Source organism: Hemiscyllium ocellatum, chromosome 6, assembly GCF_020745735.1.
Source record: "Hemiscyllium ocellatum isolate sHemOce1 chromosome 6, sHemOce1.pat.X.cur, whole genome shotgun sequence".
Classification (NCBI taxonomy): domain Eukaryota; kingdom Metazoa; phylum Chordata; class Chondrichthyes; order Orectolobiformes; family Hemiscylliidae; genus Hemiscyllium; species Hemiscyllium ocellatum.
In genome coordinates, this window is record NC_083406.1 from 91820741 (window position 1) to 91847866 (window position 27126).

Here is a 27126-nt window from a genome sequence, read left to right on the forward strand (position 1 = left end):
ACCAGTACATTTACAGCAGTTGAACATTTATTGTTCTCCTCAAAATTGTTAAAATAAATATTTCTTGTGTTTCAACACTTGATATAAAGTTGATCTTTGGTTGCTCATTCTTGCATAATGAAATTGCTAACAGCTTCTAATGTGTTCTGTACACCTCAAAATAACTGCGACCTGGAAGAAAGTTAATCTCACAATTTACAATCCTCTGAAGTTGCTCTGAAAAATTAAAGATCCTCATATATGAGTGCCTTTACCATAATAAAATATCCCAAAGTGCAAACATTAGATGGTCATGCATTTATAATCTACTCCTAAACAAGAATGTCCCAATCTCCGTAATGATATGCAATTATTTTAACACAATTTAATAGGAAAGCTATTTGTAGAGATGAGAGGCACTCTACATTCTATAAACATTGACAAAAACATGCTCTAAATGCATTTGGCAGATTACACACAGTATATATCCTTTATGAACAATGCAATCAGCTAACATGACTAGTTTTAAATCCAGTAATAAATGCATTAATAACTACACAAAACTGTAGTATTATCTGTCAAGAATGTAGCAGAGCCAGTGTTCCAATCTTTTTGGACACAACAATTGTGCCATAGTCTGTAGAACCTATATTTCTGCACCTCTAGTTAATCAACTAAAAGAAACACTGGACAGGGAAAGAAAATCATAAATCACGCCTAAATGTTCATATCTTCTGTTTTTGGGAAGAACTAATTTTTTTCTTTTGTTTCACATTTCAGCGAAATTTTGGATGACATGATTAGATTAGATTACTTACAGTGTGGAAACAGGCCCTTCGGCCCAACAAGTCCACACTGACCCGCAACCCACCCATACCCCTACATTTACCCCTTACCTAACACTACAGGCAATTTAGCATGGCCAATTCACCTGACCCGCACATCTTTGGACTGTGGGAGGAAACCGGAGCACCCGGAGGAAACCCACGCAGACACGGGGAGAACGTGCAAACTCCACACAAGAAAAACTATATAAAAGTTGACTTAATGCATCTAATAAAGATTTTAGCTTTAAAGTGTAGTGTGCTTTGTAAGAAAGTAAATATTTTCTTGATGATGATTAGGTTGAAGTTATTACAATATAGTTAATATTATATCTAATGTGTTGATTACCAGGCACACTCCAAGACTTGGCATATCTACAATGAACATTTCCGCCAATCTCAGCAAGGTCTCGTGTCAATTGCTTTGGCTTCTCATTGGGTTGCGCCAAAAAATGGGGACATAACCCCTGAAGCTGTGCAGCTTTGCCAGTGCTCTATCAACTCTGTACTGGGTTGGTTTGCGAAACCAATATTTGTAGATGGCGATTATCCAGAGTGTATGAAGAATAACCTCAAATCGCTGTTGCCAGCCTTTAACGATGGAGAGAAATTGGAAATAAAGAAAACAGCTGATTTTTTTGCACTTTCATTTGGACCACTAAGTTTTCGACTTTTGGACTCAAACCTGTTATTTAACCAGTCAAAAAAATATCTTCTGAGGCAGCTTCTCTATTGGATTCACACTGAATACAACAACTCAAAAATATTCATTGTAGAAAACGGCTGGGACGACAGCAGCGGCAGCACGAAGACTGAGGATGTTTATAACATGTATCCTTTAAAGACCTTTCTCATGGATGTACTGAAAGGTAACATTTTTCTCCCATTTGATGGTATTTTACAAGTTCCACTTTAAGTTTCATTGATAATATTCTTTTAAAAAATTAACTCTAATCATTCTTTAATCTTTACAAACAGGAAATACATTTTGATATAAAATAGTACACCTGCAGGAAGATCTGACTCCAATAGATTTAAATGGGAATTGGGCAAAAAGAATGAATGAAAAAAATTGCATTTATACATTGTCTTTCATAAATAGGACAGTCATTCAATCATAGAGCTGTACAGCACGGAAACAACTTCGGTCCAATTCATCAATGCCGACCAGGTATCCTAACCTAAGCTAGTGCCATTTGCCAGCATTTGGCCCAAATCCCTCTAAACCTTTCCTATTTATATACCTATTCAAATGCCTTTTACTTCACCACTTCCTCTGCCAACTCTTTCCATGCACGTACCACTTTCTGTGTGTGAAAAAATTGCCCTTAGGTTCCTTTTAAATCTTTTCCCTCTCACCTTAAACCTATGCCTTCTGGTTTTGAACTCCTCCATCTCAAGGAAAAGACCTTGTCTATTTACCCTATCAATGCCACTCATGATCTTATAAACCTCTATAAGGTCACTCTCAGCCTTCGACACTCCAGGGAAAACAGACACAGCCTATTTAGCCTCTCCCTATAGGTCAAACCCTCCAATCCTGGCAACAAGTTGTAAATCTTTTCTCAACTCTTTCAAGTTTTATAGCATCTTTCCTATAGCAGGGAGCCCAGAATTGCATGCAGTATTCCAATGTAGTGCACAGCCATAACATACCTGTCTTTGCAGCAGTTGGGAAAGCTGGCCAGATTTTCAACATGTCGGTGCCTCACATGTCAGATTGATGGACGCCTCCAACTGGTCCACTATGGGGATGGCCAGAGGCAGGGACGGCAGGCAACTGGATCACCTTTGAAACTTATTCTCTTGCTCTGCTGCCAATTAATCTGAATTCCCTCTCTTCCCATGACCTCATCCCATGACAAGTTGGTAAAAAACACTTACATTCTTGCTGATGGATCCCCTGAGGAATAGGCCTCTATTGGCCTTTTAAGACAGAGAAGCTGCTGACCTCTGATTAGCTGGTGTCAGTGAGCAGGTTATTGCCAAGCAGGTGCTGCTTGATAGCACTGTTAATAATACCTTCCATCACTTTACTGATGATCAAGAGTAGACTGATGGGGCAGTAATTGGCTGGGTTGGATTTGCCCTGCTTTGTATGTACAGTGCATATGTAGGTAATTTTCCATATTGTCCATAAATGCCAGTGTTATAGCTGTACTGGATCAACTTGGCAATAGGTGTAGAAAGTTCTGGAGCATCAGTCTTCAGTACTATTGCCAGAATGTTCTCATGGCCTATACCCTTGCTGTATCATGTAATTCCAGCTATTTCTTGATATCACATGGAGTGAATTGAATTGGGTGAACATTGGAATCTATAATGCTGAGGCCCACTGGAGGAGGTGGAGGTGGATCATCCACTTGCTACTTCTGGCTGAAGATTGCTGTGAATGCTTCAGCTTTCTCTTTTGCATTAATGGGCTTTTTCTTCATTGAGGATAGGAATATTTGTGGAGCCATTTCCTTCAGTGAGTTGTTTAAATTTCCCCCACCATTCACAACTGGATGCAGCAGGACTGCAGAGCTTAGATCTGATCCATTGGTTGTGGGATTGCTTAGTTCTGTCGATGACTTGTTGCTTATGCTTTTTGGCATGCAAGTGGTTCTGTTTGGCAGCTTCACCAGGTTGACCATTTTTAGTTATGTCTGCTACTACTCCTGGCATGCCCTCCTGCACTCTCCAATGAACCAGAGTTGATCCTCTGGTAACGGTTGAGTTGGGGTTATACCTGACCATGATGTTGCAGGTTATGTTGGAGTACAATTCTGCTGCTGTTGATGGCCCATATTCCCTCATGGTTGCCCTGTCTTGAGTTGTTAGATCAGTTTGAAGTCTGTCCCATTAAGCATGGTGATAGTGCCACACAACACAATGGAGGGTGTGCTCAATGTGAAGGTGGAAATTCATTTCTGGGAGGTGGCCATTCGGAGTCTTAGATATCTACAGCTTAGAAAAAAGCCCTTGCGCCCATTACATCTGTGCTGGTCAAAAACAATGACCTAATTTTCCAGCACTTGGCCTATAGGCTTGAATGCCTTGGCATCATAAGTGCACATCTAAAACTTCTTAAATGTTATGAGGGTTCCTGACTATACTACCCTTACAGCAGTGAGTTCCAGATTCCCACTATCCTTTGGGTGAAAAAGTTTATTTCACATTCTCTCTAACCTCTGCCCCTTAAATACATGCCCCTTGGTCATTTTGGTCGCCACACCTCAGAAAGGACATGCTGGCACTGGAGCGTGTCCAGCGGAGATTCACACGGATGATCCCTGGAATGGTAGGTCTAACATACGAGGAACAGCTGAGGATCCTGGGATTGTATTCATTGGAGCTTAGAAGATTAAGGGGAGATCTAATCGAAACTTACAAGATAATACATGGCTTGGAAAGGGTGGACGCTAGGAAATTGTTTCCGTTAGGCGAGGAGACTAGGACCCGTAGACACAGCCTTAGAATTAGAGGGGGTCAATTCAGAACATAAATGCGGAGACATTTCTTCAGCCAGAGAGTGGTGGGCCTGTGGAATTCATTGCCGCAGAGTGCAGTGGAGGCCGGAACGCTAAATGTCTTCAAGGCACAGATTGATAAATTCTTGATGTCACAAGGAATTAAGGGCTATGGGAAGAATGCGGGTAAGTGGAGTTAAAATGCCTATCAGCCATGATTGAATGGCGGAGTGGACTCGATGGGCCGAATGGCCTTACTTCCACTCCAATGTCTTATGGTCTTATGGTCTAATTGATTCCTCTAAGGTAAAATATTTCTTCTTGTCTAGGCTATCTATGCCTCTCATAATTTTATACATCTCTATCATGTTCCCTCTCAATCTCTTCTGCTCTGTGGAAAACAAGCTTGGTCTGTCCAGTCCCTCTTCATAACTGACACTGTCCAGCCCAGACAACATCCAGGTAAATCTCCTGTGCACCCACTCCAGTGCTATCAAGTTTCTCATACAGTGTGGGTTCCAGAAGTTTTGCTAGCCCACCGTGTCATTAATGTCTGGGGGGGCCTGGGGTCACAGGGGGATTTGCCTTGATCACGTTGACTATTTGATGTGTTCTGTGGAATCATGAACCTTAATCTTTGCTTCATGTTAATACTGGATATTAGAAAATTAGTTGTGCGTGTGTACATTATTGATTATATGATTGTTCTTACTTTGTACGGTTTGTTCTGTAAATATTAAGCTTTATTTTCTCGCTAACTATCTAGATCTCACATTTTGTCTATTTTAAAACTAAGAATTACTGGTCTGTAATCGGATTGTAACACTGGTTTGGTAGTCTGGTCCAGGACCATAACAAGTCTCTAGTGTAATGTAATAAATGTGACAGTCAATGAGCAATGAGCTAATGACTGAATAATCTGTATTTGAAACATTGGTTGAGGGATAACTAGTGGCCAGGAACCAGAGAAAATTTCTCTTCTCTTCAAAATAATGCTGTTTGCACTTTTACATCCATCCAAGGGATTTGATGAGGCACCTGTCTAATAATTCTTCCAACATCTCTGACAGTACAGCTCCCTATCACATGGACATGTTGACTCAGAGTTGAGAGTTGGACCAGTGAACCAAAGCTAGCATGCTAAATTAAACAACCACAATATGATGTGAAAGAATCATTATATGTTAATCAGTTGTGCTATTAGAAAATCCAGAACCTGATTTTATGATGGCAGTAATGGCCAAACTATTGGTTTTAGTGGAGTAAGGACAGTGAATGCTGACAGCAGCTTTAGAAGCCTGCAGAGATATAGATTAACATGGCAGTCCAGAAATTATTGTCAGCAATTGTATTCATCTTTGCTGGAGGGTTGGCCAATTTTGCAGCTGCCTAAGAGTTAGGCTCAGTTTTAATCTAACAATTATATTGTCATAGAGTCATACAGCATGGTTACAGACTCTTTGGTCCAACTCAAACACGCCGATCAGCCACCTCAATCTGACCTAGTCTCATTTGTTAGCGTTTGGTTCACATCTCTCTAAACTCTTCCCATTCATATACCCATTCAGATGCCTTTTAAATGTTATACTTGCATCCACTACATCATCTGGCAGCTTGTATCATATACGCATCAACCTCTGCATGAAAAAAAATCTCTCAGGTCCTTTTTTTATCCTCCCCCTCTCATCTTAAACCTATACCCGCAAGTTTTGGATTCCCTCATCCTTGGAGAAAGATTTTGGCTGATCACCCTATCCATGCTCCTCATGATTTTATAAGACCATAAGACATCGGAGTGGAAGTAAGGCCATTCGCCCCATCGAGTCCACTCTTCCATTTAATTATGGCTGATGGGCATTTCAACTCCACTTACCCACACTCTCCCCATAGCCCTTAATTCCTTGCGAGACCAAGAATTTATCAATCTCTATCTTGAAGACATTTAACATCCTGGGCTCCAGTCTGCTCCATGGCAATGAATTCCATTATAAACCATTATAAGGGTCACTCCTCAGTCTCTGCCACTCCAGGGAACAAAGCCCCAGCCTATTTAGTCTCTCCCTATAGCTCAAACCCTCCAGTGCTGGTAACATCCTTGTAAATCTTTTCTGCACCCTCTCAAGTCTAACAAGATCCGTCCTATAGAAGGGCAACCAGAATTGTACACAGTATTCCAAAAGTGGCCTAACCAATGTCCTGAATTCCCGAATAATTACTCAGCTAAGTACTAAAGGACTGCCTGATGGTTTGCAGAGTGTCCTGAGAATAAGGTAATTTCTCCAACATGCTAAAACTTCCCACACAATTCCCAAGGTGATTAGTGCATTAGATTTCAACTCATAACTCAGGTCTTAACTTCCGTGTCCACCAATCTCAAGACTGGATCTAGGCCAACGTGCTGCCAATTTTTAAAAAAGTGTTATCAACTCAGTTGTGATATCTTGTCACTAAATGGAGAATTCTTTTCCCCTGAGAGAGAGCGTCTGTTCTCTTTCAATGAATGCACAGCAATCAATTACTCATTTAAGTCTTAGAAATACTTCTCTAATCACAGTCCATGATTTTCTTTTCTCCATAACTATTATTTATGCTTGAGTATTCATGATGCCAAAATTTACTTTCTTCCATCTGCATAGAGTCATAGAATCATAGAGATGCACAGCACAGAAACAGACCCTTTGGTCAAACTCGTCCATGTCAACCAGATATCCTAAATTAATCTAGTCCCATTTGCTAGCACTTGGCCCATATCCCTCTAAACCCTTCCTATTCATATACCCATCCAAATACCTTTTAAATGTTAGAGGTCACACAATACCAGGTTATAGTCCAAAAGGTTTGCTTGGACGCATTAGCTTTCAGAGCACTGCTCCTTCATCAGGTTGCTATTTTAAATGTTGTATTGTACCAGTTTCCTTCATTTCCTCTGGCAGCTCATTCCATAAATGCACCACCCTCTGCATGACAAAGTTGCCCTTAGGTCCCTTTTAAATCTTTCCCCTCTCACTCTAAACGTATACCCTCTAGTTCTGGACTGCCCCATCCCAGGGAAAACACCTTGTCTATTTTCCCTATCCATGCTCCTCATGATTTTATAAATCTCTATAAGGTCACCCCTCAGCCTTCCACTCTCCTGGCAAAATAGCTCTAGCCTATTCAGCCTCGCCCTATAACTCAAATCCTCCACCCCTGGCAACATCTTGTAAATCTTTTCTGAACTCTTTCAAGTTTCCCAACATCCTTCCAATAGGAGGGAGACCAGAATTGCACACGATGTTCCAAAAGTGGTTTAACCAATGTCCTGGATAGCTGCAACATGACCTCCCAACTCTGGTACTCAATGCCCTGACAACAAAGACAAGCATATCAAACACATTCTTCACTTCACTGTCTATTTTGACTCTACCTTCACGGAACTATGAAGCTGCACTTCAAGATCTGTTCAGCAACACTCTCCAGGACCTTACCATTAAGTGTCTTGATTTGGCTTTTCAAAACGCAGCACCTAACATTTATCTAAATTAAACTCCATCCTCCATTCCTCAACCCTTTGGCCCATCTAATCAAGGTCCCATTATATTCTAAAGTAACCTTCTTTGCTGTCCACTACACCTCCAATTTTGGTGTCATCTGCAAACTCACTAACTACACCTCCTGTGTTCACATCCAAATCGTTTATATAAATGATGAAAAGCAGTGTAAGCAGCACTGATCCTTGTAGTCACATCTGATTATCAGTCATGTATTAGAAAAACTTGACTTCAGATTTAATTCAAGCTCAACATATTTTAAAACAACACTTAGCTCAATTTTTAAGCATTAGTGTCTTAACTTCAAGGATTTGAATCCCAACTATAACAGACATTTGTAATCCGGTTTCTCTTAAGGGTTAAATGTTGGCCATCTCGTAGTAGATAACGCGAGTATTCCTGAAAAAAAATGACTTGTTGCAGTTTTCATCTTGCACTCAGGATAATTTGGAAGAATACCAATTCTGACAGCAGAGTGTTGACTGATTGGAAGGTAGACTTTCATTGGTAGAAACATTACCCATCTTCCCTCTCTCATGAATGCAGAATACTTTACAACATTAGTCAAAGCACAAGAGAATTACTTTGACAATATTTATTCCTCAGTCAACAGCATATAAACAGATTATCTGACCTCAATCACATTACTGTTTGTGGGATCTTGCTCTCCAACTGCCATTCATTTCTACATAAATTTGAACCGATTTTAATCTATTAGAAATGCTAAACAATGCTAAAATGTAATTACTAAATTCTATTTTGGAGCAATTATAAAAATTCTTGTAGTAAAATTATTGATATTTTTGCAGTATAAAGAAACAATGCTTCTAAGAATTTTATTTATTTCAGAAGTTGTATGCAAAATAAATTAAATCCATTAATTATTTGATGAGTTTTTAATGGAATTGCTTTCATTGACAGTGGGCTGGATTTTCAGAGAGATGGACGACTCCTGGACTTCTCAAGATAGCGGGTATCATCTGATCCTGGGATTCCCCTAGTTTTTAGCAGCGTGGGTTAAGAATGTGGCTAATTTGCATAATGAGCCCACACTCTGCCCTCCCCGTCTGGCCAGGTTTTTGGAATTTTTGCGGAATTGGGACAGATTTTCAATGAGTTGTGATGTACAACCCCTCACTGTTGGCATGATCTAAAGGCTGAATGAGGGAACCTTTTCAAATATAAGTTTGAAAGGTCCCTTGGCAAACTATGGCTTTGCATCCACAACATGCCCATGGTCTGTCATACATCCCATGTCAAGCTACATTCCAACTTAGCCCTTACACATTCTGTGGAGAATCAGTGAACACAATAGTACCAACAGCATTTGTGTTTTACCTTAAATATAATTCTTTCATAGCTTTCTTAAAGAACTCTTTTCGCTCCAGCTGTATAGAAATGACTCTCACCCGCACGAATAACATTAACAGCAACTACTTAATAATTTTTAATCGTGTGTAAACAAACATTGAGCAATTGGCAGAATAGATGACAAAGAAGTGGTCAATTAACCAACGCTTCCCTTTCAGGCAGAGCTGTTTCCACAGATCGTGGGTAGCACGGTGGCACGTGGGCAGCACGGTGGCACAGTGGTTAGCACTGTTGCCTCACAGTGCCAGAGACCCGGGTTCAATTCCCGCCTCAGGCGACTGACTGTGTAGAGTTTGCACATTCTCCCCGTGTCTGCGTGGGTTTCCTCCGGGTGCTCCGGTTTCCTCCCACAGTCCAAAAATGTTCAGGTTAGGTGAATTGGCTGTGCTAAATTGCCCGTAATGTTAGGTCGAAGGGCCTGTTTCCACACTATAAGTAATCTAATCTAATCGCATAAATGGATGTCCAATGAGCACCTGCTTCTCCAGAATGGAAATCCTGCCTTTGTAGGTACTTTCACTTGAGGCAGTGGCACTGAGCCAGGAAATTTCCCAAATACTGCTATCCACTTCCAGGATGAAAATCCAGCCCAGGGACTACATTTCATTGCCTGTAAAGGGCTTTTGACTGCCTTGCTAGTCACTAACAAGCTGCCTATCTTTGCAATGCAATTTGATGTAGCAAGTCTTGGAAGATAAATGTTTATTGTAGCTAAAATGCATTCCACAAATTATACTTTTATGAAATGTAAGCATTAACATTTTTGGTACTTGTACTTTCACAGCAATTAAGTATGATGGAATTGATGTCATTGGATACACAGCATGGTCACTAGTAGATGGTTTTGAATGGGATGCTGGTTACAATACCCGACGAGGATTGTTTTATATTGACTTTCAAAGCAAAGAGAAGGAGAGAATGCCAAAATCATCTGCTTTTTTCTATCAGCAAGTGATAGAAGACAAGGGATTCCCACCTATACCAGAAAACAAACCTATTACAGGAACCTTCCCCAACAGTTTTGTATGGGGCATCTCTGAAGATGTCATACAGGTATTTCTTTTAAGTTCTTTAAAAAAAATGAAGGTTATTATATGGTCAATGCAGAATACAAGTTTGTCAACACTGTAGTTAACTGATCACTGCATCCAACTCAGTCACATCCCTCCCGCCATGATGGTTTCCCATCAATTATTTGCAAATGTTATATTATCAATCTTTGCAAATGTTGACATATTTCAATGATTGCAGTTCATTCTGCACATCAATATTGCAATGTTGCTGGATTCTCAAACATTTATGTTTTCATTTTGGTGCATCGCATATCCCCATCTGAATTTAAAAAAATAATTTTTCAAATATTATTTCAGAAACATTGCAAATACAAAATAACTTAGGTCTCTTCAAACTTATCATGTTGTAGGGTAAAACCTTTTTAAAAAGCTTAAGATATATTTTGAGGAGGTAAAACATTTTCTGTTTACATTTAGATATTTAATAACATATCTAATGAGGTGAGCTTTTACTTTAGTATTAGGGGAATGTAGCTTAAATTCCTATTATTTTTCTTTGGAACGACTGTATGTTAGCTAGTGTGCAGCAGTTTGAGAGTGAGGGGCAATGAGCCTGTGTTGAGAAGGGATAAACCAGGATAGGATTAACAGTGTCTGGGACAAATGTGATTAATTAAAGAAAGCCAGCGTGGGTTTGTAATGGGCAAATCATGTTCAATGAATTTGATTTTTTTTTAATGCAGTAATGGAGAGGTTGGCGAAGAAACGCGCTGCATGTCTATATGTGGACTTCCAAAATAAGGTGCTATGTAACAGACTTGTCAACATAGAATATAAAAGGGACAATGACAGCACTGATACTAAATTGGTTGAGCAACTGGAATCAAAGTGGTCCGTTTCTTTTCCAGACTGGAATAGAATGGCATTCCCCACGTGCTGATATTTTAACCATTTTCTTTTTGATCGATACCAATGACCTAGATTCAAACATGCAAGGCAAAATTACAAATTTTGCCGATGATAAGCCACTTGGAAATATTGTGAACTGCAAAGAGGACAGTGATAATCCTATCACTATGATTAGGTTTAATAGTAGTTAGGTTTAATGGTAGAATAGTCAGAGAGACAGCAGTTGAAATTTAATGTAGAAAAATGTTAACTGATAAATTTTAGTCCGAAGAATGAAGAAAGGCAAGATAAAACATAGAATAACATTGTAGAGAGGATGCAGGCCCTGAGGTCACGTGCGCACAAATATTCGATGGCAGCTCAGGTCGCGAAAGTGATTAATAAAGTGTCCATGATCCTGGTTTATGAAAGCAGTATTTGAAGACTAACTTACATTATCATTGCTTACCTTACTCAGTGACGATTTTGAATTCATACTCTATGCAATTTACAACTGAGATTAGACATCTTGTAATACAAAAATATCCCAAACTTCAAATAGGGTTTTGGTGCCGATCCACAGGTCAGCATGAAAAATAAAACCATTTTCTGTATGAAAAGCTCAGGTAAAATCTGATCTGAGTTATAAACAGGGGCAACATCTTCAAAGAGATGGGCAAGTTTGTGTGTCCTGATTGCCCCATCTGACCCGATAAATGGAACAACAACAGGAATGAATGAACATATGGAGCAGAAGCGTTGACTTGCTGTGAAGTTTCTGCCCTTCTGTGTTTTCAGGTAGGCCTCCATCTACACTGCCAGAGCCTTCAGCTTGTTATAGGAAAGAGCCTTATCCCAGACAAAGTTACAGTTAGACAACACTTCTGTCTCTGCCCATGTTGCAACAGCCACATTCTCTTTCTGCCTACCAACTAGAAACGGTGTAAATCAGGGATCAGTTCTAATCACAGAAAGTTGATGGAGGGCTTGAAACACATTTTGATACTTGAACTTTCTTGGTTTTAAGTTTTACTGCCTTCCAAATTTAAAAATGTGTTGTTTTGTAAATTGCACAAAGATGGTCCATGCAGAATTTGATTCCTTACAGCTGATTATTGGGTGCTTCAAATGACTTCGAGGAGAAAGTGAGGACTGTAGATGCTGGAGATCAGAGCTGAAAATGTGTTGCTGGAAAAGCGCAGCAGGTCAGGCAGCATCCAAGGAACAGGAGATTCGACGTTCTATGCCTGAAACGTCGAATCTCCTGTTCCTTGGATGCTGCCTGACGTGTTGCACTTTTCCAGCAACACATTTTCAACTTCAAATGACTAAAGTTTCAGAATATTGTCTGAGGCATGGGTGCCCATGTGTACTGGGTGTTGATCTGGGTGGTGGATTGTTGAGGATTTTAATGCATATGTTGTCAGCATTCAGTTTAGAACATTGAGTTTAGTTCTGATTTCATAACACCGCATCTTGGATTTTAACTTCTCTGTTAAAGCTTTCTGTTAGTTACACAGGGCTAATGTCTTCACAGTAGGAAGATTCCCACTTCCGTCTTATTTAAAGGGATTGACAGCTACTTTTGGGTTAAATGCTGACTGACTCCTACTGATGGCTATTGTAATTGTAGAAGTTCTTCTTGCACAAGTTTCTAAATGAGACCAAGCCAAGGCCAGTGTAGTATTTTTATGTTTTGTATTTGGTAACACATCTGAAAATTCTACTTATTCTTTTGTTAACCTTATAGTACTTGTTTTGAACTTTCAGAGGGTCATGTTGTATAACATCTAAGCATTTCTCCAAATGAATAACTAAGTTCATAGCCCTACAGGGTTTGCCCATTCTTGGCAATGATAGCATGAAAATGTATGACAAGACATCTGAATGTCAAAGGACCTAGATTTTGTCCTATTCTCTTATCAGAGCCATGTAATCTATTTCTCTCATCCAAGGTCATAAAATACACAAAAATCTACATATCACACTGATACCTTCTATGAGGTTACTGATGGTGAAGCACAACAGATCTAACACTGATCCCTGCTGGGCTCCAGGAGTAATGCATCCCCACACAGCTGTTGACAAGAACATCTTGTCCATCAGAATGCAACCAATTCCTTATCCAACCTCAAAAGCAGTAGCCTAGTGGCAATATCACTAGATTGGTAATCCAGAATCTTGTTCTAGGGACATTGGATTGCATTCCACCATGGCAAACTGCAACAAAATCTAAAGGAAAGAATAAAACTGGGTCGACAACCTGGCATTAGGCACCAGAAATGACAACAGCAAAGAGATTGGACCTACAAAGTCCAACTTAGCATCATCTAGAGATTTGTGCCAAAAATTAGAAGAGTTGTCTCAGAGACCAGTTAACCAACAACCTAGCATTCATACTCATGGAATCATATTTTTCAAATAATGTCCCAGTCACCATCCCTGGGTATGTCCTGAACCACTGGCAAGACAGAAACCATAGGTGGTAGTACCACAGTGGTACATAGTTGGGATGAAGTTATTCTGGGAATCTGCAATGTTGACTTCAAATACCTGTAATTCTCATGGCATCAAGTCAAGGAAACCTCTTGCTGACTACCCCCTCTGCTCATCTTGGCTAATGTCCATGCTGAACATTATCATCCTCACCAATCTACCAGTCACAAATGTGTATGTTTACAACAATTTCAGTAAGAAAGATTATTGCACAGTTCTTGGACTGGTGAAGTCCCATACACATCTTGTGGATAGCCTTAATGGGTTTGTATGGCACTAACACTGGTGTTTAATTCCAATAGACTTCACATAGACTTAGGAGCTCAAAACTCGGCATTTGTGAGGTGTTGCGGGTTCCTGTTGAAGGGCTTATGCTTAAAACATCGATTCTCCTGCTCCTCGGATGCTGCCTGACCTGCTGTGCTTTTCTAGCACCACACTCTCGACTCTGATCTCCAGCATCTGCAGTCTCACTTTCTCCTACTTGTGGGCCATCAGTTAAAGCAGCATTATTATAATCAAGCACAATTTGCAACCTCATGTCCCAATGAATTCCTCACTTTTCAACTACCGCCAAACCAGGGGATCAAAAATTGTGGAAAGAAGAGTGCGGAGGAGCATTGGATATACCTAAATGTATTAATCTGGTCAAACTTATCAAACAGTAGTAAGAGTATACACTGACAGTACTAAGAAATCCCACATTCAATGGATCAGATTTAAGCTCTGCAGTCCTACTGCATCTAGTTGTGAATGGTGATGGATAATTAAACAATTAACAGAACATAAAGGCTCCAGATATATCAATATCCACAACAGTGCAAAAAGAAGACATTTTCATCTGTCTTCAGCCAGAAATCCCAAGTGGGAGAGCCATCTAAGCCTCTTCTCAGAACCCAGCATCATAGATGCCAGTCTTCAGCCAATCCGATTAATTCCATGTGACATCAAGAAACAGCCGAAGATGTTGAATACTGCAAAGGCAATGGAGCGAATTCGATTCCTCCAATTCTCAGATAGGGTCTAGGGTCAAATGCAGCAAGACCTGGAAAATATCCAGATTGGCCTATAAATGGTAAGAAAGAATCATACCACACAATGCCAGGCAATGACCATCTACAATCAAAGTAACCCTAACTATTGTTCCTTGACATTCAGTGGCATTACCCTTGCTGAATTCCTGGGCATGAAGCAGAAAGTGAAATGGACCAGCTTTATAAACATTATGGCTACAAGCCAGGTCAGAGGTTAGGAATCCTGCAACGAGTACCTTAAATTCTGATTTCCTAGTACCTGTGTACTAGCTAGTCAGGAATGTCATGAAATATTCCCCACTCACCTGGATGAGTGCAGTTCTAACAACACTGAAGAAGCTTGGCACAGGACAAAACAACCTGCCTCATTTCCTCTACATTCCAGAATGCCTCCATCACTGGTACTTAGTAGCAGCAGTGTGTACTAACTACAAGATGCACTGCAGAAATCCACCAAGCTTTCTTAGACAGCACCTTCTAAATCCACAATCACTTCCAGGTAGAAGGACAAAGGCAGCAAATACTTGGGAACACCATCACCTGTAAGTTCCCATTCAAGCCACTCACCATCCTGACTCAGAAATATATTGCTGTTCCTTAAACATCACTGGATAAACATTCTGGAACATTCTCCTGAATGGCATTGTGGGTCTACCTTCACCAAATGACTACAGTGGTTCATTACCACCTCAACGGCAATTAGAGATAGGCAACAAATACTAGCCCAGACAGCAAAGCTCACATCCCTGGATGAATTAAAAAAAACAAACTAGTTAATAGTGTTGAAAAATACCAAGGTAAGTCTTGTGCAACCTAAATATGACAGACCTAAACTGGCCAAATAAGGCTCCAGTCTCAATTAACAATAAAGTGATGGAAAGCATTTTCGACAACACCTGCAAAAGGAATAGCCTGCTTATGATCATTCCAGTTAGGCTCCACAGTGGACATTCAGCTCCTGACCTCATTACAGCCTTGGTTCAAGCCTGGACAAAGAGCTGAAGTCCAGAGGTGAGGTGAGAGTGATTGCCCTTGATATCAAGATAACATTTGAATGAGTGTGGCATCAAGTAGCCAAAGGAAAACAGGACTCAATGGGAATCTGAAGGAAAACTCTTTGCCGGTTGGAGTCATACCTGGCACAAATGGAAGCTGTTTATGGTTGTTGGAGATCAGTCACCTCAGTCCTGGGATATCCCCACAATTCCTCAGGATAGTGGCCTAGGCCTAAATATCCTCAACTATTTCAATGACCTTCCCTCCACCATAAGGTCAGAAATGTGGATGTTCATTCACAATAAATATTCAGCACCATTCATGACTCCTCCACCACCAAGGCATGCCCATGTCCATTTGGTCAACATTCAAGCTTGTGCTAATAAGTGGTTTCAGAAAATGAGATAAAGTAACCACCACCTCACAACATTCAATAGTGTTACCATCACTAAATCCAACTAACAGCATCCTAGTGGTTACCATTGTTCAGAAACTGCCGTATTAATGCTATGGCTACAACAGCATATCAGATGCTGGAAATTCTGCAGTGAGTAACTCATCTCTTGCCTCCCCAAAGCCTGTCCACCATCTACATGGCACAAGCAAGAAGTGTGACAAAATAGTTGACATTGCCTTGGATGAGCGCAGCACTAGCAACACAAAATGGACTTTAAACCTTTCAGGACAAAAACAAGACAAGCTTGATTGGCACTCCAAACACCATCTTCAACATTCTCTCCCTCCATCACCAACACTCAGCAGCAGTAATGTGTACCATCTGTAAGATACACTGCAGTAATTCACTAAGACTTCTTAGGCAGATCCTTCCAAGCCCATGACCTCTATCACCAAGAAGGATAGTGGCAACAGATGCGTGGGAAAACTACCACGTCCCCACTCTGGCCACGCATCATCTTGACTTAGGCCTAAATTAATGCTCTTTCACTGTTGCTGGGTCAATGTCCTGTAAATCCCCTCCTACCAGCAGTTCAAGATTTCCTTTTCAAGTGAAATTAGGGTTCGGCAATAAATGCTGGTGCAGCCAGTGAAGCCCATATCCTGTAAATGAAGAGACAAAAAACATTAGAAATAGCAACAAGAATGGGCCATTTGCCCCCCTTGAGCAGGCTCCTGTTAGTCATTCAGTAAGTGACTGATCTGATTGTGGTTGTAACTCTATGTCCCTGATTGTCTAACATAAAATTTGATGCTGAATAAAAGTGCACAGGAATTGGTCAATGAGTCAATTGTGAAGTAGGATGGATAATGGGAAACTAAAGGATGTAGTTTATTTTGATTTCAAAACGCATTCAATAAGTTCCAGCACAAGAGATCAGTTTTTGCACAAAATGATTACTAATGAAAGTAGAGACAATATCTTATTTTGGATTGAGGATTGGTCATTGAGGCAAGGTCGGAATAAACACGGGATTTTCAGGTTAGCAGGATATAACTAGCAGGATATCACAGGAATCATTACTTGGACTTCACTATTTACAACTATTTACAATTAGCTATTTCTGTTAATGAATGGTCTAACAAGACTGATTCGAGCATATTCATGTTTTCTGGCAAGTTTGATACAATCTTCAGTGCGAAAGCAGGCAGTGAGAAGGAAATAAAGAGGCTGCAGAGAGATATAGACAGGATAACTGAATGGACAAGAACACGGCAGATAGAACTCAACGTGAACTTACTTGAATTTGAACTTTATGGATTTTTTTAATTGAGAGACTGGGAAATGTTTATATTTGAGAAATTAGATATCCTTGTACTTGAATAATGAAGTTAGTAAACAGTTTGGAAGGCAGCTTGTATATTACAAGGGTGTTCAGAGCATCAGTACTACAACTCTACAAGGCATTGGTAAGGCTACACTTGGAGTACTTCATGTGTTTGATATCTCCTGGAAAGAATACAATGAAGTTTCACTGGACTGGTTAGAGTCACAGAGTAATTCAGCACTAAGACAGGCCCTTGTGCCCAATTCGTCTATGCTGATTAGGTTTCCTAAACTGAACAACTCCCATTTGCCTGTGTTTGGCCCATACCCCTCTAAACCTTTCCTAGCCATGTACCTCAAGAAAAGGTTTGGCTTTATATGGGAAGAAAGCAGGTTGTACACTAAAATGATCACTCTTTGAAAAAGTCACTTATTCTCCGAGTCTTTGGAACTCTCTGCTTGAAACAGAAGTGGAAGCAAAAGGATGAAAAGTTATTAGAGGTTGGTGGGAATATAATTTTGAGGTTACAATCAGATCAGTCATGATGTTATTGAATGGCAGAGTAGATTCAAGAGGTTGAATGACCAATTTCTGCTCCTTGTATGCATGTTCCTGTGTGAGCAAGACATGCTGGACAGAATGTTGTCCTCCTGTGCTGAAAGATCCTCAGTACTGTCCAGACTTTGATACAGTATGTCAAGGGAAAGACAGCTTGCACCAGGACTTGGGATACCTGGGGGGAAGGAGAAACAGGCACTGCAGCACTCACTGGGTGCCAGGGCAAATAGTTGTATAGAGAGACAGAGAGCTGGTGGCATTGTAGTAAGTCAATAGATTGGCAATCTACAATCACAGTTAATGGTTCCTGGTATAAGAGGACTGATCCGTGAGGGTAGATTGAGTTGACCAGACCACTATGCCCTAGAGTTTAGAAGAATGAGAGGTCATGTAATTGGAACTGAAAATAACATCTCTTGAGGTTGTGAACTAATCACTGTAAGGCAAAAGCTCTAATACCTCCTTTACAATGTTAGGCCATCCTTATATGCCAACATTCCACAGTGCCTTCTGTTATGATCATTAGCTGTTTCTGTTTGAAGTTAGTTACATTTGTGCTGACTAAATGGAATACCTTGATTATGAGCATGCATTCCTCCTCAATGTCCATGCTAACGACTTGTAGATCCAGTGTACTATTTGCATCATAAATTCAGATTTGGCAAACTGCTCAGCATATCCAAGGTGACCATTTGATTTGTAGCAGGTGTCAAATCCTTCATGCTGGATTTTGACTAGGGAGCCCTTGTAGTCAAGAGAGTGCACGTATCTGTGGTTTGTACCAAATCACCTCCAGTGGTTTGTGACTGGCTTCTACAGTGAGCTGCTTCTGGAACAGGTTGGTGTGAAATTTTGTGATCACAAGTACTAAAGCAAATGTTTCACCCTCTGTATTGGACTAATTGGATTCTGTTTGAGAAGGTTTTTCCAAATAAAATTGGTTTACTATCTTGCATGATACACACTCATAGTCCGTTCTGCAAAGCATCATCTTCACGAATTGTCTTCTTTTCTGGATTGTGTTACTGCAGGGTGCAGTTTTCTGTTGCCAGTGCTGGTTTGAGAGACTCAAACATATATTGATAGCCTTCCTGTCACACATATGACACAACCTTTTTATGATAATGCTTTATTGAGAAGGTTTGAAACAAATGGAGCCAAGAAATCGAAGACTCTAAATGCATCTCTGTAGGACTTCATTGTCTTGTCGGGTAGGCATTTGTCTTACATAGAGTCATAGAGATGTACAGCATGGAAACACACCCTTCGGTCCAACCTGTCTATGCCGACCAGATATCCCAACCCAATCTTGTCCCACCTGCCAGCACCTGGCCCATATCCCTCCAAACCCTTCCTTTTCAGATACCCATCCAAATGCCTCTTAAGTGTTGAATTGTACCAGCCCCACCACATCCTCTGACAGCTCATTCCATACTGATACTACCCTCTGCATGAAAATGTTGCCCCTTAGGGTTCTTTTATATCTTTTCCCTCTCACCCTAAACTTAAGCCCTCTAGTTCTGGACTCCCTGACCCCAGGGAAAAGACTTTGTTCTATTTATCCTATCCATGCCCCTCTTAATTTTGTAAACTTCTATAAGGTCACCCCTCAGCCTCCCACACTCCAGGGAAAACAGCCCCAGCCTGTTCAGCCTCTCCCTATAGCTCAAATACTCCAACCCTGGCACTTTGACTTTGAGTCAGGATGGATTATATATCTTGAATATATAGAGCTAAAAGAATTGATGTCATTTATATTCACTTGACATTTCGTTCTGTTGAACACAAATACTTCAAAGCAAGCCACTGCTAGTGAGTAAAGGTTTTGAGCATACTCTTCTTTGGTTTTGCCCATTACTGCTATATCACTGAGTGAACACATGCATCCAGGCACCATTTCTGTACTTCTGTCTGAGTGCTGTTGGGACATATCATTACTAACAGATAAACCAAGAAAGATAGTCTCTGGAAGTAATGACTTCCAAATGATGTTCTGAAGGTAGTGACTTCCTGAAGTTCCTATATGAAGGGAACCAATCAAAATCCAAGTTTGGCAATGATCTTGGAGAAGACTTCAGCTTTTGTGAACTTGGGATCTTACTGCTTTAGAGTTAGAATTTTGGGCAGGCATCCCTTTTGGGAAATGTTTAAATATTTCCTGTCTGGAGAGATATGTGAGTGTGCCATCCTTCTTTAGTGTGCGTGTAATTGTGGTGATTGACATGATCCAATTGTATACCATGTCATTCAGCTCACACTTAATTTTTTCTTTATAAGAGTGCTGCATGTTCTATGAGGATAGATTGAGACAATTGCATCCTTTGCTGCAATACGTCATCTTCTCTGAGGTGCAATTCCTATCACGTTGAACGTTCTGGGTACAGTTGTAAATCCCAATAATGAGTATTCTTAGTCTTCTATGCTACTGTGGGAGCTGGATGATTTCATGAATAGCCACAATGTTGGCAGCCTTACCACTGCTGCCACCCCTGTGCTTACTAGGTAAGATATTTGTAGTGTCCATGGCAAACTGCTATTACTGCGAGGCATTGTGAAACTACCAGTGCAAGGGATAGGCAATATATTTAAGGTAGTTAATTTAGCTGTTGTCTCTGATAGTGTCACTGAGGGTCAACAAGTCTGGTTCATGTGCTTCAGAAATTGGGCTGGTTGGATATTTAGAACATAGAACAGTACAGCACAGAACAGGCCCTTCAGCCCACAATGTTGTGCCGACCACTGGTCCTCATGTATGCACCCTCAAATTTCTGTGACCATATGCATGTCCAGTAATCTCTTAAATGTCGCCAATAATTTTGCTTCCACAACTGCTGCTGGCAATGCATTCCATGCTCTCACAACTCTCTGTGTAAAGAACCCACCTCCAACATCCCCTCTATACTTTCCTCCAACCAGCTTGAAACTATGACCCCTCGTGTTAGTCATTTCTGCCCTGGGAAATAGTCTCTGGCTACTGACTCTATCTATGCCTCTCATTATCTTGTATACCTCAATTAGGTCCCCGCTCCTCCTCCTTTTCTCCAATGAAAAACGTCCGAGCTCAGTCAACCTCTCTTCATAAGATAAGCCCTCCAGTCCAGGCAGCATCCTGGTAAACCTCCTCTGAACCCTCTCCAAAGCATCCACATCTTTCCTATAATAGGGCGACCAGAACTGGACGCAGTATTCCAAGTGCGGTCTAACCAAAGTTTTACAGAGCTGCAACAAGATCTCATGACTCTTAAACTCAATCTCCCTGTTAATGAAAGCCAAAACACCATATGCTTTCTTCAACACTCGTGTACCAGCACTCGTGTCAATTTTGATTTTGTGTGTATGCCAGTTATCTTGAACAAATTATTGATAAAAACAATGACTGCAGATGCTGGAAACCAGAGTCTAGATTAGAGTGGTGCTAGAAAAGCACAGCAGTTCAGGCAGCATCTGAGGAGCAGTAAAATCGACATTTCGGGCAAAAGCCCTTCATCAGGAATACAGGCAGAGAGCCTGAAGGGTGGAGAGATAAGTGAGAGGAGGGTGGGGGTGGGGAGAAAGTAGCACGGAGTACGATAGTTGAGTGGGGGAGGGGATGAAGGTGATAGGTCGGGGGGGTGGAGTGGATAAGTAGAATAAAAGATAGGCAGGTAGGACAAGTCATGGGGACAGTGCTGAGCTGGAAGTTTGGAACTGGGGTCAGGTGGGGGAAGGGGAAATGAGGAAACTATTGAAGTCCACATTGATGCCCTGGGATTGAACTGTTCCGAGACGGAAGATGAGGCTTTCTTCCTCCAGACACCTGGTGGTGAGGGAGCGGCGGTGAAGGAAGCCCAGGACCTCCATGTCCTCGGCAGAGTGGGAGGTGGAGTTGAAATGTTGGGCCACAGGGCGGTGTGGTTGATTGGTGCGGGTGTAAGATGTGATCCCTAAAACGCTCTGCTAGGAGGTGTCCAGTCTCCCCAGTGTAGAGGAGACCGCATCGGGAGCAACGGATACAATAAATGATATTGGTGGATGTGCAGGTAAAACTTTGATGAATGTGGAAGGCTCCTTTAGGGCCTTGGATGGAAGTGAGGGAGGAGGTGTGGGCGGAGGTTTTGCAATTCCTGCGGTGGCAGGGGAAAGTGCCAGGATGGGAGGGTGGGTTATAGGGGGCGTGGACCTGACCAGGTAGTTACGGAGGGAACGGTCTTTGCGGAAGGCGGAAAGGGGTGGGGAGGGAAATATATCCCTGGTTGTGAGGTCTTTTTGGAGGTGGAGGAAATGTCAGTGGATGATTTGGTTATGCGAAGGCTGGTAGGGTGGAAGGTGAGCAAATTATGTTGATTGTAGAAAAAGTTTCTAGTTGCCTGATTTTACCCAAACAAATGGTGCCAGGGCAAATAGTTGTATAGAGAGACAGAGAGCTGGTGGCATTGTAGTAAGTCAATAGATTGGCAATCTACAATCACAGTTAATGGTTCCTGGTATAAGAGGACTGATCCGTGAGGGTAGATTGAGTTGACCAGACCACTATGCCCTAGAGTTTAGAAGAATGAGAGGTCATGTAATTGGAACTGAAAATAACATCTCTTGAGGTTGTGAACTAATCACTGTAAGGCAAAAGCTCTAATACCTCCTTTACAATGTTAGGCCATCCTTATATGCCAACATTCCACAGTGCCTTCTGTTCACAGTGTTTGCTCTCTGGTTGGAAGTTTTTTCACTCTGCGTCTTGACTTGGATCTGTCTTAATGTGACCATCACATATCATTTTATGTTTGCACAGATCACTGATACACTCTTTCTGCTAATGCCATACAGTAACTGTAATGCCATAACTGTACCTGTGTTGTGATTAGTTGTGTCATGATACAGACTCTGCATGGACAAGCTCAATGCACTTTTGTACCTTGCATAGATCTTGGAATGCTGAACAGTTTACGGTGGAAGCAATAAATTACCAGATAGCTTATTTGCTTTATGTCCTAGCTACAAAGTCAATATCGTTTGCAACACTTCATCCTTGCAGGTGCTGTCGTTCATCTGCAACGGCTTCATGTTTTCCATCCTTTGCTAGCAGTCAATCGGTACTTTGACTTTTCTTTTCCAGTGGCTGTTTTTGGAACATTTTGATAGGTGTTAAAATCCATTCTCCGCTCCAATTGTTCAGTCTCCAAAAAACTTTCATTTGCCGTCCTTGTTACGGCAACTACTGACAAATTGATTCCAGTGATTATTGCTGGTAGGTCATTAATTCTAATTGATGAATTCCAAACTTGACTCTGAAGTGCAGCTGATCTTCTAGAACTCTAAATGGCTTTGGGGGATATTTCTGGTCAGCAGATTGTAACCCCTCTTTTCTACATGGTGTGAGCACGTTCACAACTAATCTATTCAGTTCTACAATGTTTGGTCTTGAAACCTGAGCTGCATTCTTTATTTAAAGAGTATGAACTCTGAGTCGAGAGCTGTAGCTATCCAGTCTATCTAAGGGAATTTAGTATCCCTCTTGCTCATTATTTTTGCCTGCTTCAGACACTATTGATATGCAGGAATGTTCCAATGATCCTATTACAATGCTATATGCATTTGGCAATGTTTCTATTGTGCTTTCTGCTTTTGCCTTTTATTTTGACTTCGTTGTGTTTAAATGTGTGTGCATGTTTTTGTTGTTCAGCATGAAGATAACTCCTGATTGCCATTTAAATTTTAATCAGCCTTTAGGTAGCGCAGTTTTGAATTAACTGGATGAGTTAGGAGTTGGGAGGTCATGTTGCAGCTGTACAGGACATTGGTTAGGCCACTGTTGGAATATTGCGTGCAATTCTGGTCTCCTTCCTATCGGAAGGATATTGTGAAACTTGAAAGGGTTCAGAAAAGGTTTACAAGGATGTTGCAGGGTTGGAGGATTTGAGCTATAGGGAGAGGTTGAATAGGCTGGGGCTGTTTTCCCTGGAGTGTCGGAGGTTGAGGTGTGACCTTATAGAGATTTATAAAATCATGAGGGGCATGGATAGAATAAATAGACAACATCTTTTCCTTGGGGTGGGGGAGTCCAGAACCAGAGGGCATAGGTTTAGGGTGAGAGGAGAAAGATATAAAAGGGACCTAGGGGGCAACTTTTTTACACAGAAGGTCATACATGTATGGAATGAGCTGCCAGAGGAAGTGGTGGAGGCTGGTACAATTACAGCATTTAAAAGGCATTTGGATGGATATATGAATAGGAAAGGTTTGGAGGAATATGGGCCAGGTGCTTGCAGGTGGGACTAGATTGGGCTGGGATACCTGGCTGGCATAGACGATTGGACCGAAGGGTCAGTTTCCATGCTGTACGTCTATGACTGTATGCTTGTACAGACCTAGCTAGCTTGAATGTACTCAGTTTGAAAAGGAACCTTATTTTTTTCTGTCTTCCGAACATGGAAACCTCTGATATAGTGTTGTTTCTTGTTTGCTGTTTCTCCCCATGATTTTCAAATTTGTATTGCTGACTTATTTGTTCTGCTTTTTTACATCAAAAGAGAACAATCACCACTGTATGCCATGTAATAATACTCCTGTGCTATCTAAATGCAGCACAAATGAGTTCCATGAATTGCCTTTACTTGTAGAGAGGTTTATTTACAGATAATGAATCTTACAGAGTGATCTCCAGGAATAGCCTGGTCCAGGGTGCAGCAGTGTAGGTTGCCTATGGCCTCTGGATATATGATTATATCCAGGTACAGGCTCCTCTGCTTTTTTGGGGGGGTTTTTTAAAGGGACATCACACCCTTTTCATCCTCTTTCCACTCCTCGCCTCCCTTTTCTCTTCCCTCACTTCACTGCCCATCCCTATTTCAGCTCCTTCTCTTTGGTACGTAAAGTGGCCTCCTATCAGCCTTGGAACTTGCTCACACAAAAACTGCTGTCACAAAACTGAAAGAGAGTCACAACCATAGAGAATCATTCTGAGATAAACGCAATACCATTTGTAGATCACGCAGAACATGGTCAGAAGTCATGTAGTCAGAATGTCAGATGATCAAAATAGCAATAATAGAGAATTGGTTATCCCATGCAAACATAAACCACAGAATATGGATTTTTTTTAAGAAACTAGAAAGATTTCATTTGTTAGAAACCAATGCGGAAATGCAGAAGAAATGCAAAACAACAAATATCACATTGAGTATAACATGACAATTGTTGCAAAGAGAAAATGCTTTTACTTACACATTGAACTGGCTCAACATTTCAATTTATTTTAATCAGCAACTTTAATTTTGAATTGCAGAATATCTTCATTTTCCTCTAATTATGAGTTGAAAAAAAAGGCCCTTATACCAACCTTGTTCCTCAAATTTAAGCTGAAAATTGCACTGTAGAGCAAATGGAATAGGAGGAACCTACCTGCCCTTCCATGCAGTGTGTTGTTCTGCAGTTCAACTCCCTCCAGTGGTCACACCAGAAACAACCCAATTATTTCATTTGGAGAGAAAATTATCTTAGCAGCAAAATATATCTTCTTGGCGCCTACACATTTATATAATTTTCAGACAAAATAATTTTTAGGAATGAAGAAGTTCCGTATTTTTCAAAAAGTCATGGAATAAGTATAAAGACTTGATGTTAAATACATTATTCAGCATTAAGCTTCTGTGCAGTCCAAAACTAATGTCCTTAATTTATGTAGTAGCTATTTTTTTAAAAAAAATCCTCTTTTCATTTTGGTTTTAGGTGAATTTAGTGCTTATCAAGAAGGGAGTAATGGAACATCAATGTTGGAGATTGATGGAATTAATCATGGAATTAATGGATTTTGAAACAGGAAAGTTAATTTATACTAACAGTGAAGTTATGCTGCCTTTGCAGGAATAGCTCTGGCGGAAATTCTGGAATGAAGTATTTTCAGATATGGCATACTGTAGGCCAGTATTGTGGAATATCTCCTTAACCTGGACATGTCTGACTGTGTGATGGTCATCAAATGAGCAATGATGGAAATGGACATCTCTGACAGATTACGGTCCACTTTTCATGATGCCATTTTTCACTGTCATTTCTAGAAGCTAGTAGAAGAAATGATTGCCCATTTCAGGGTAATATATGTAAATAAATCCATAATGACATTGGGGCATACAAAATCCTATTTTCAATCACATTTGCCTCACCTCTGACAATATTTAAAACTAGGTAAAAACAATGACTGCAGGTGCTGGAAACCAGATTCTGGATCAGAGTGGTGCTGGAAAAGCACAGCAGTTCAGGTAGCATCCGAGGAGCAGGAAAATCGAAGTTTCGGGCATAAGCCCTTCATCAGGAAAGAGCTGATGATGAAGGGCTTTTGCCCGAAACGTCGATTTTCCTGCTCCTCGGATGCTGCCTGAACTGCTGTGCTTTTCCAGCACCACTCTAATCCAGAATAACAATATTTAAAGACTGATTGCATACATTACAACAGTTTTACTTTTGGGCAAAAAAATACAACAAGAAAAGTGACTCAATTACGGCTGACAAAAGAAATTAAGGAAAGTAATAGATTCACAGAGGAATCATATAAAGTTGCAAGGGAAAAAAGTGCAAGTCTAAGGACTAGGAGCACTTTAGAATTCAGGAAAGTAAGATCAAGAGTTGATTAAGAAGAGGAAAATAGAATATGAGAGTACAGATGCAGGGACCATAAAAATGGAGTAGAAGTGTTCCTATACATATGTTAAAAAGGAATAAAGATTACTGTAGACAAATGAAGGCTTCTCATAAAATAAAACGTGAGATTGGAAATAGTGTATTCCAGTACTATCTGCAACATTATGGTCCAATGTATCCCCCACTCTACTATTACCATTAAGTCAGGGGATCAACCCTGGTTCATTGGATCTGCCAGAAGCAATAACAGGCATGCCTAAAAATGAGATCAACCTGGTGAAGTTACCAAACAGGACTGTTATTGTACCAATCAGCAAAATCAGCAAGTGATTGACAGAGCAGAGCGATCCCACAATCAACGGATCCAATCAAAGATCTGCAGACCTGCTATGTCCAGTCTTAAATGGTGGTGGACAATTAAACAGCTCACTGGAGGAGGACACTCCATAGATATCCCCATCCTCAATTATGGAAAATTCCAATGCATCAGTACAACAGGTGAGGCTGAAGCATTTGCAGTAATCTTCAGCCAGAAGTGCCAAGTGGCTCAGCCTCCTTCAGTAGTCTCCAGCATTACAGATATCAGTCTACAACTAATTCAATTCACTCCACATGATATAAAGAAATGATTGGAGGCATGGGCCCTGAAAA

At 40.8% G+C, this 27126-nt stretch overlaps 1 protein-coding gene across 1 annotated transcript in view; it reads left to right on the forward strand.

Annotated features, from left to right (window-relative positions):
- Positions 1-27126, forward strand: part of kl (klotho) — a 91778-nt gene that overhangs the window by 32142 nt on the left and 32510 nt on the right. Inside the window, exons 2-3 of the mRNA XM_060826977.1 lie at positions 1156-1672; positions 9941-10209. Of these exons, the coding sequence (XP_060682960.1) occupies positions 1156-1672; positions 9941-10209 (786 nt within the window). The remainder of the gene's footprint in view (positions 1-1155; positions 1673-9940; positions 10210-27126) is intronic.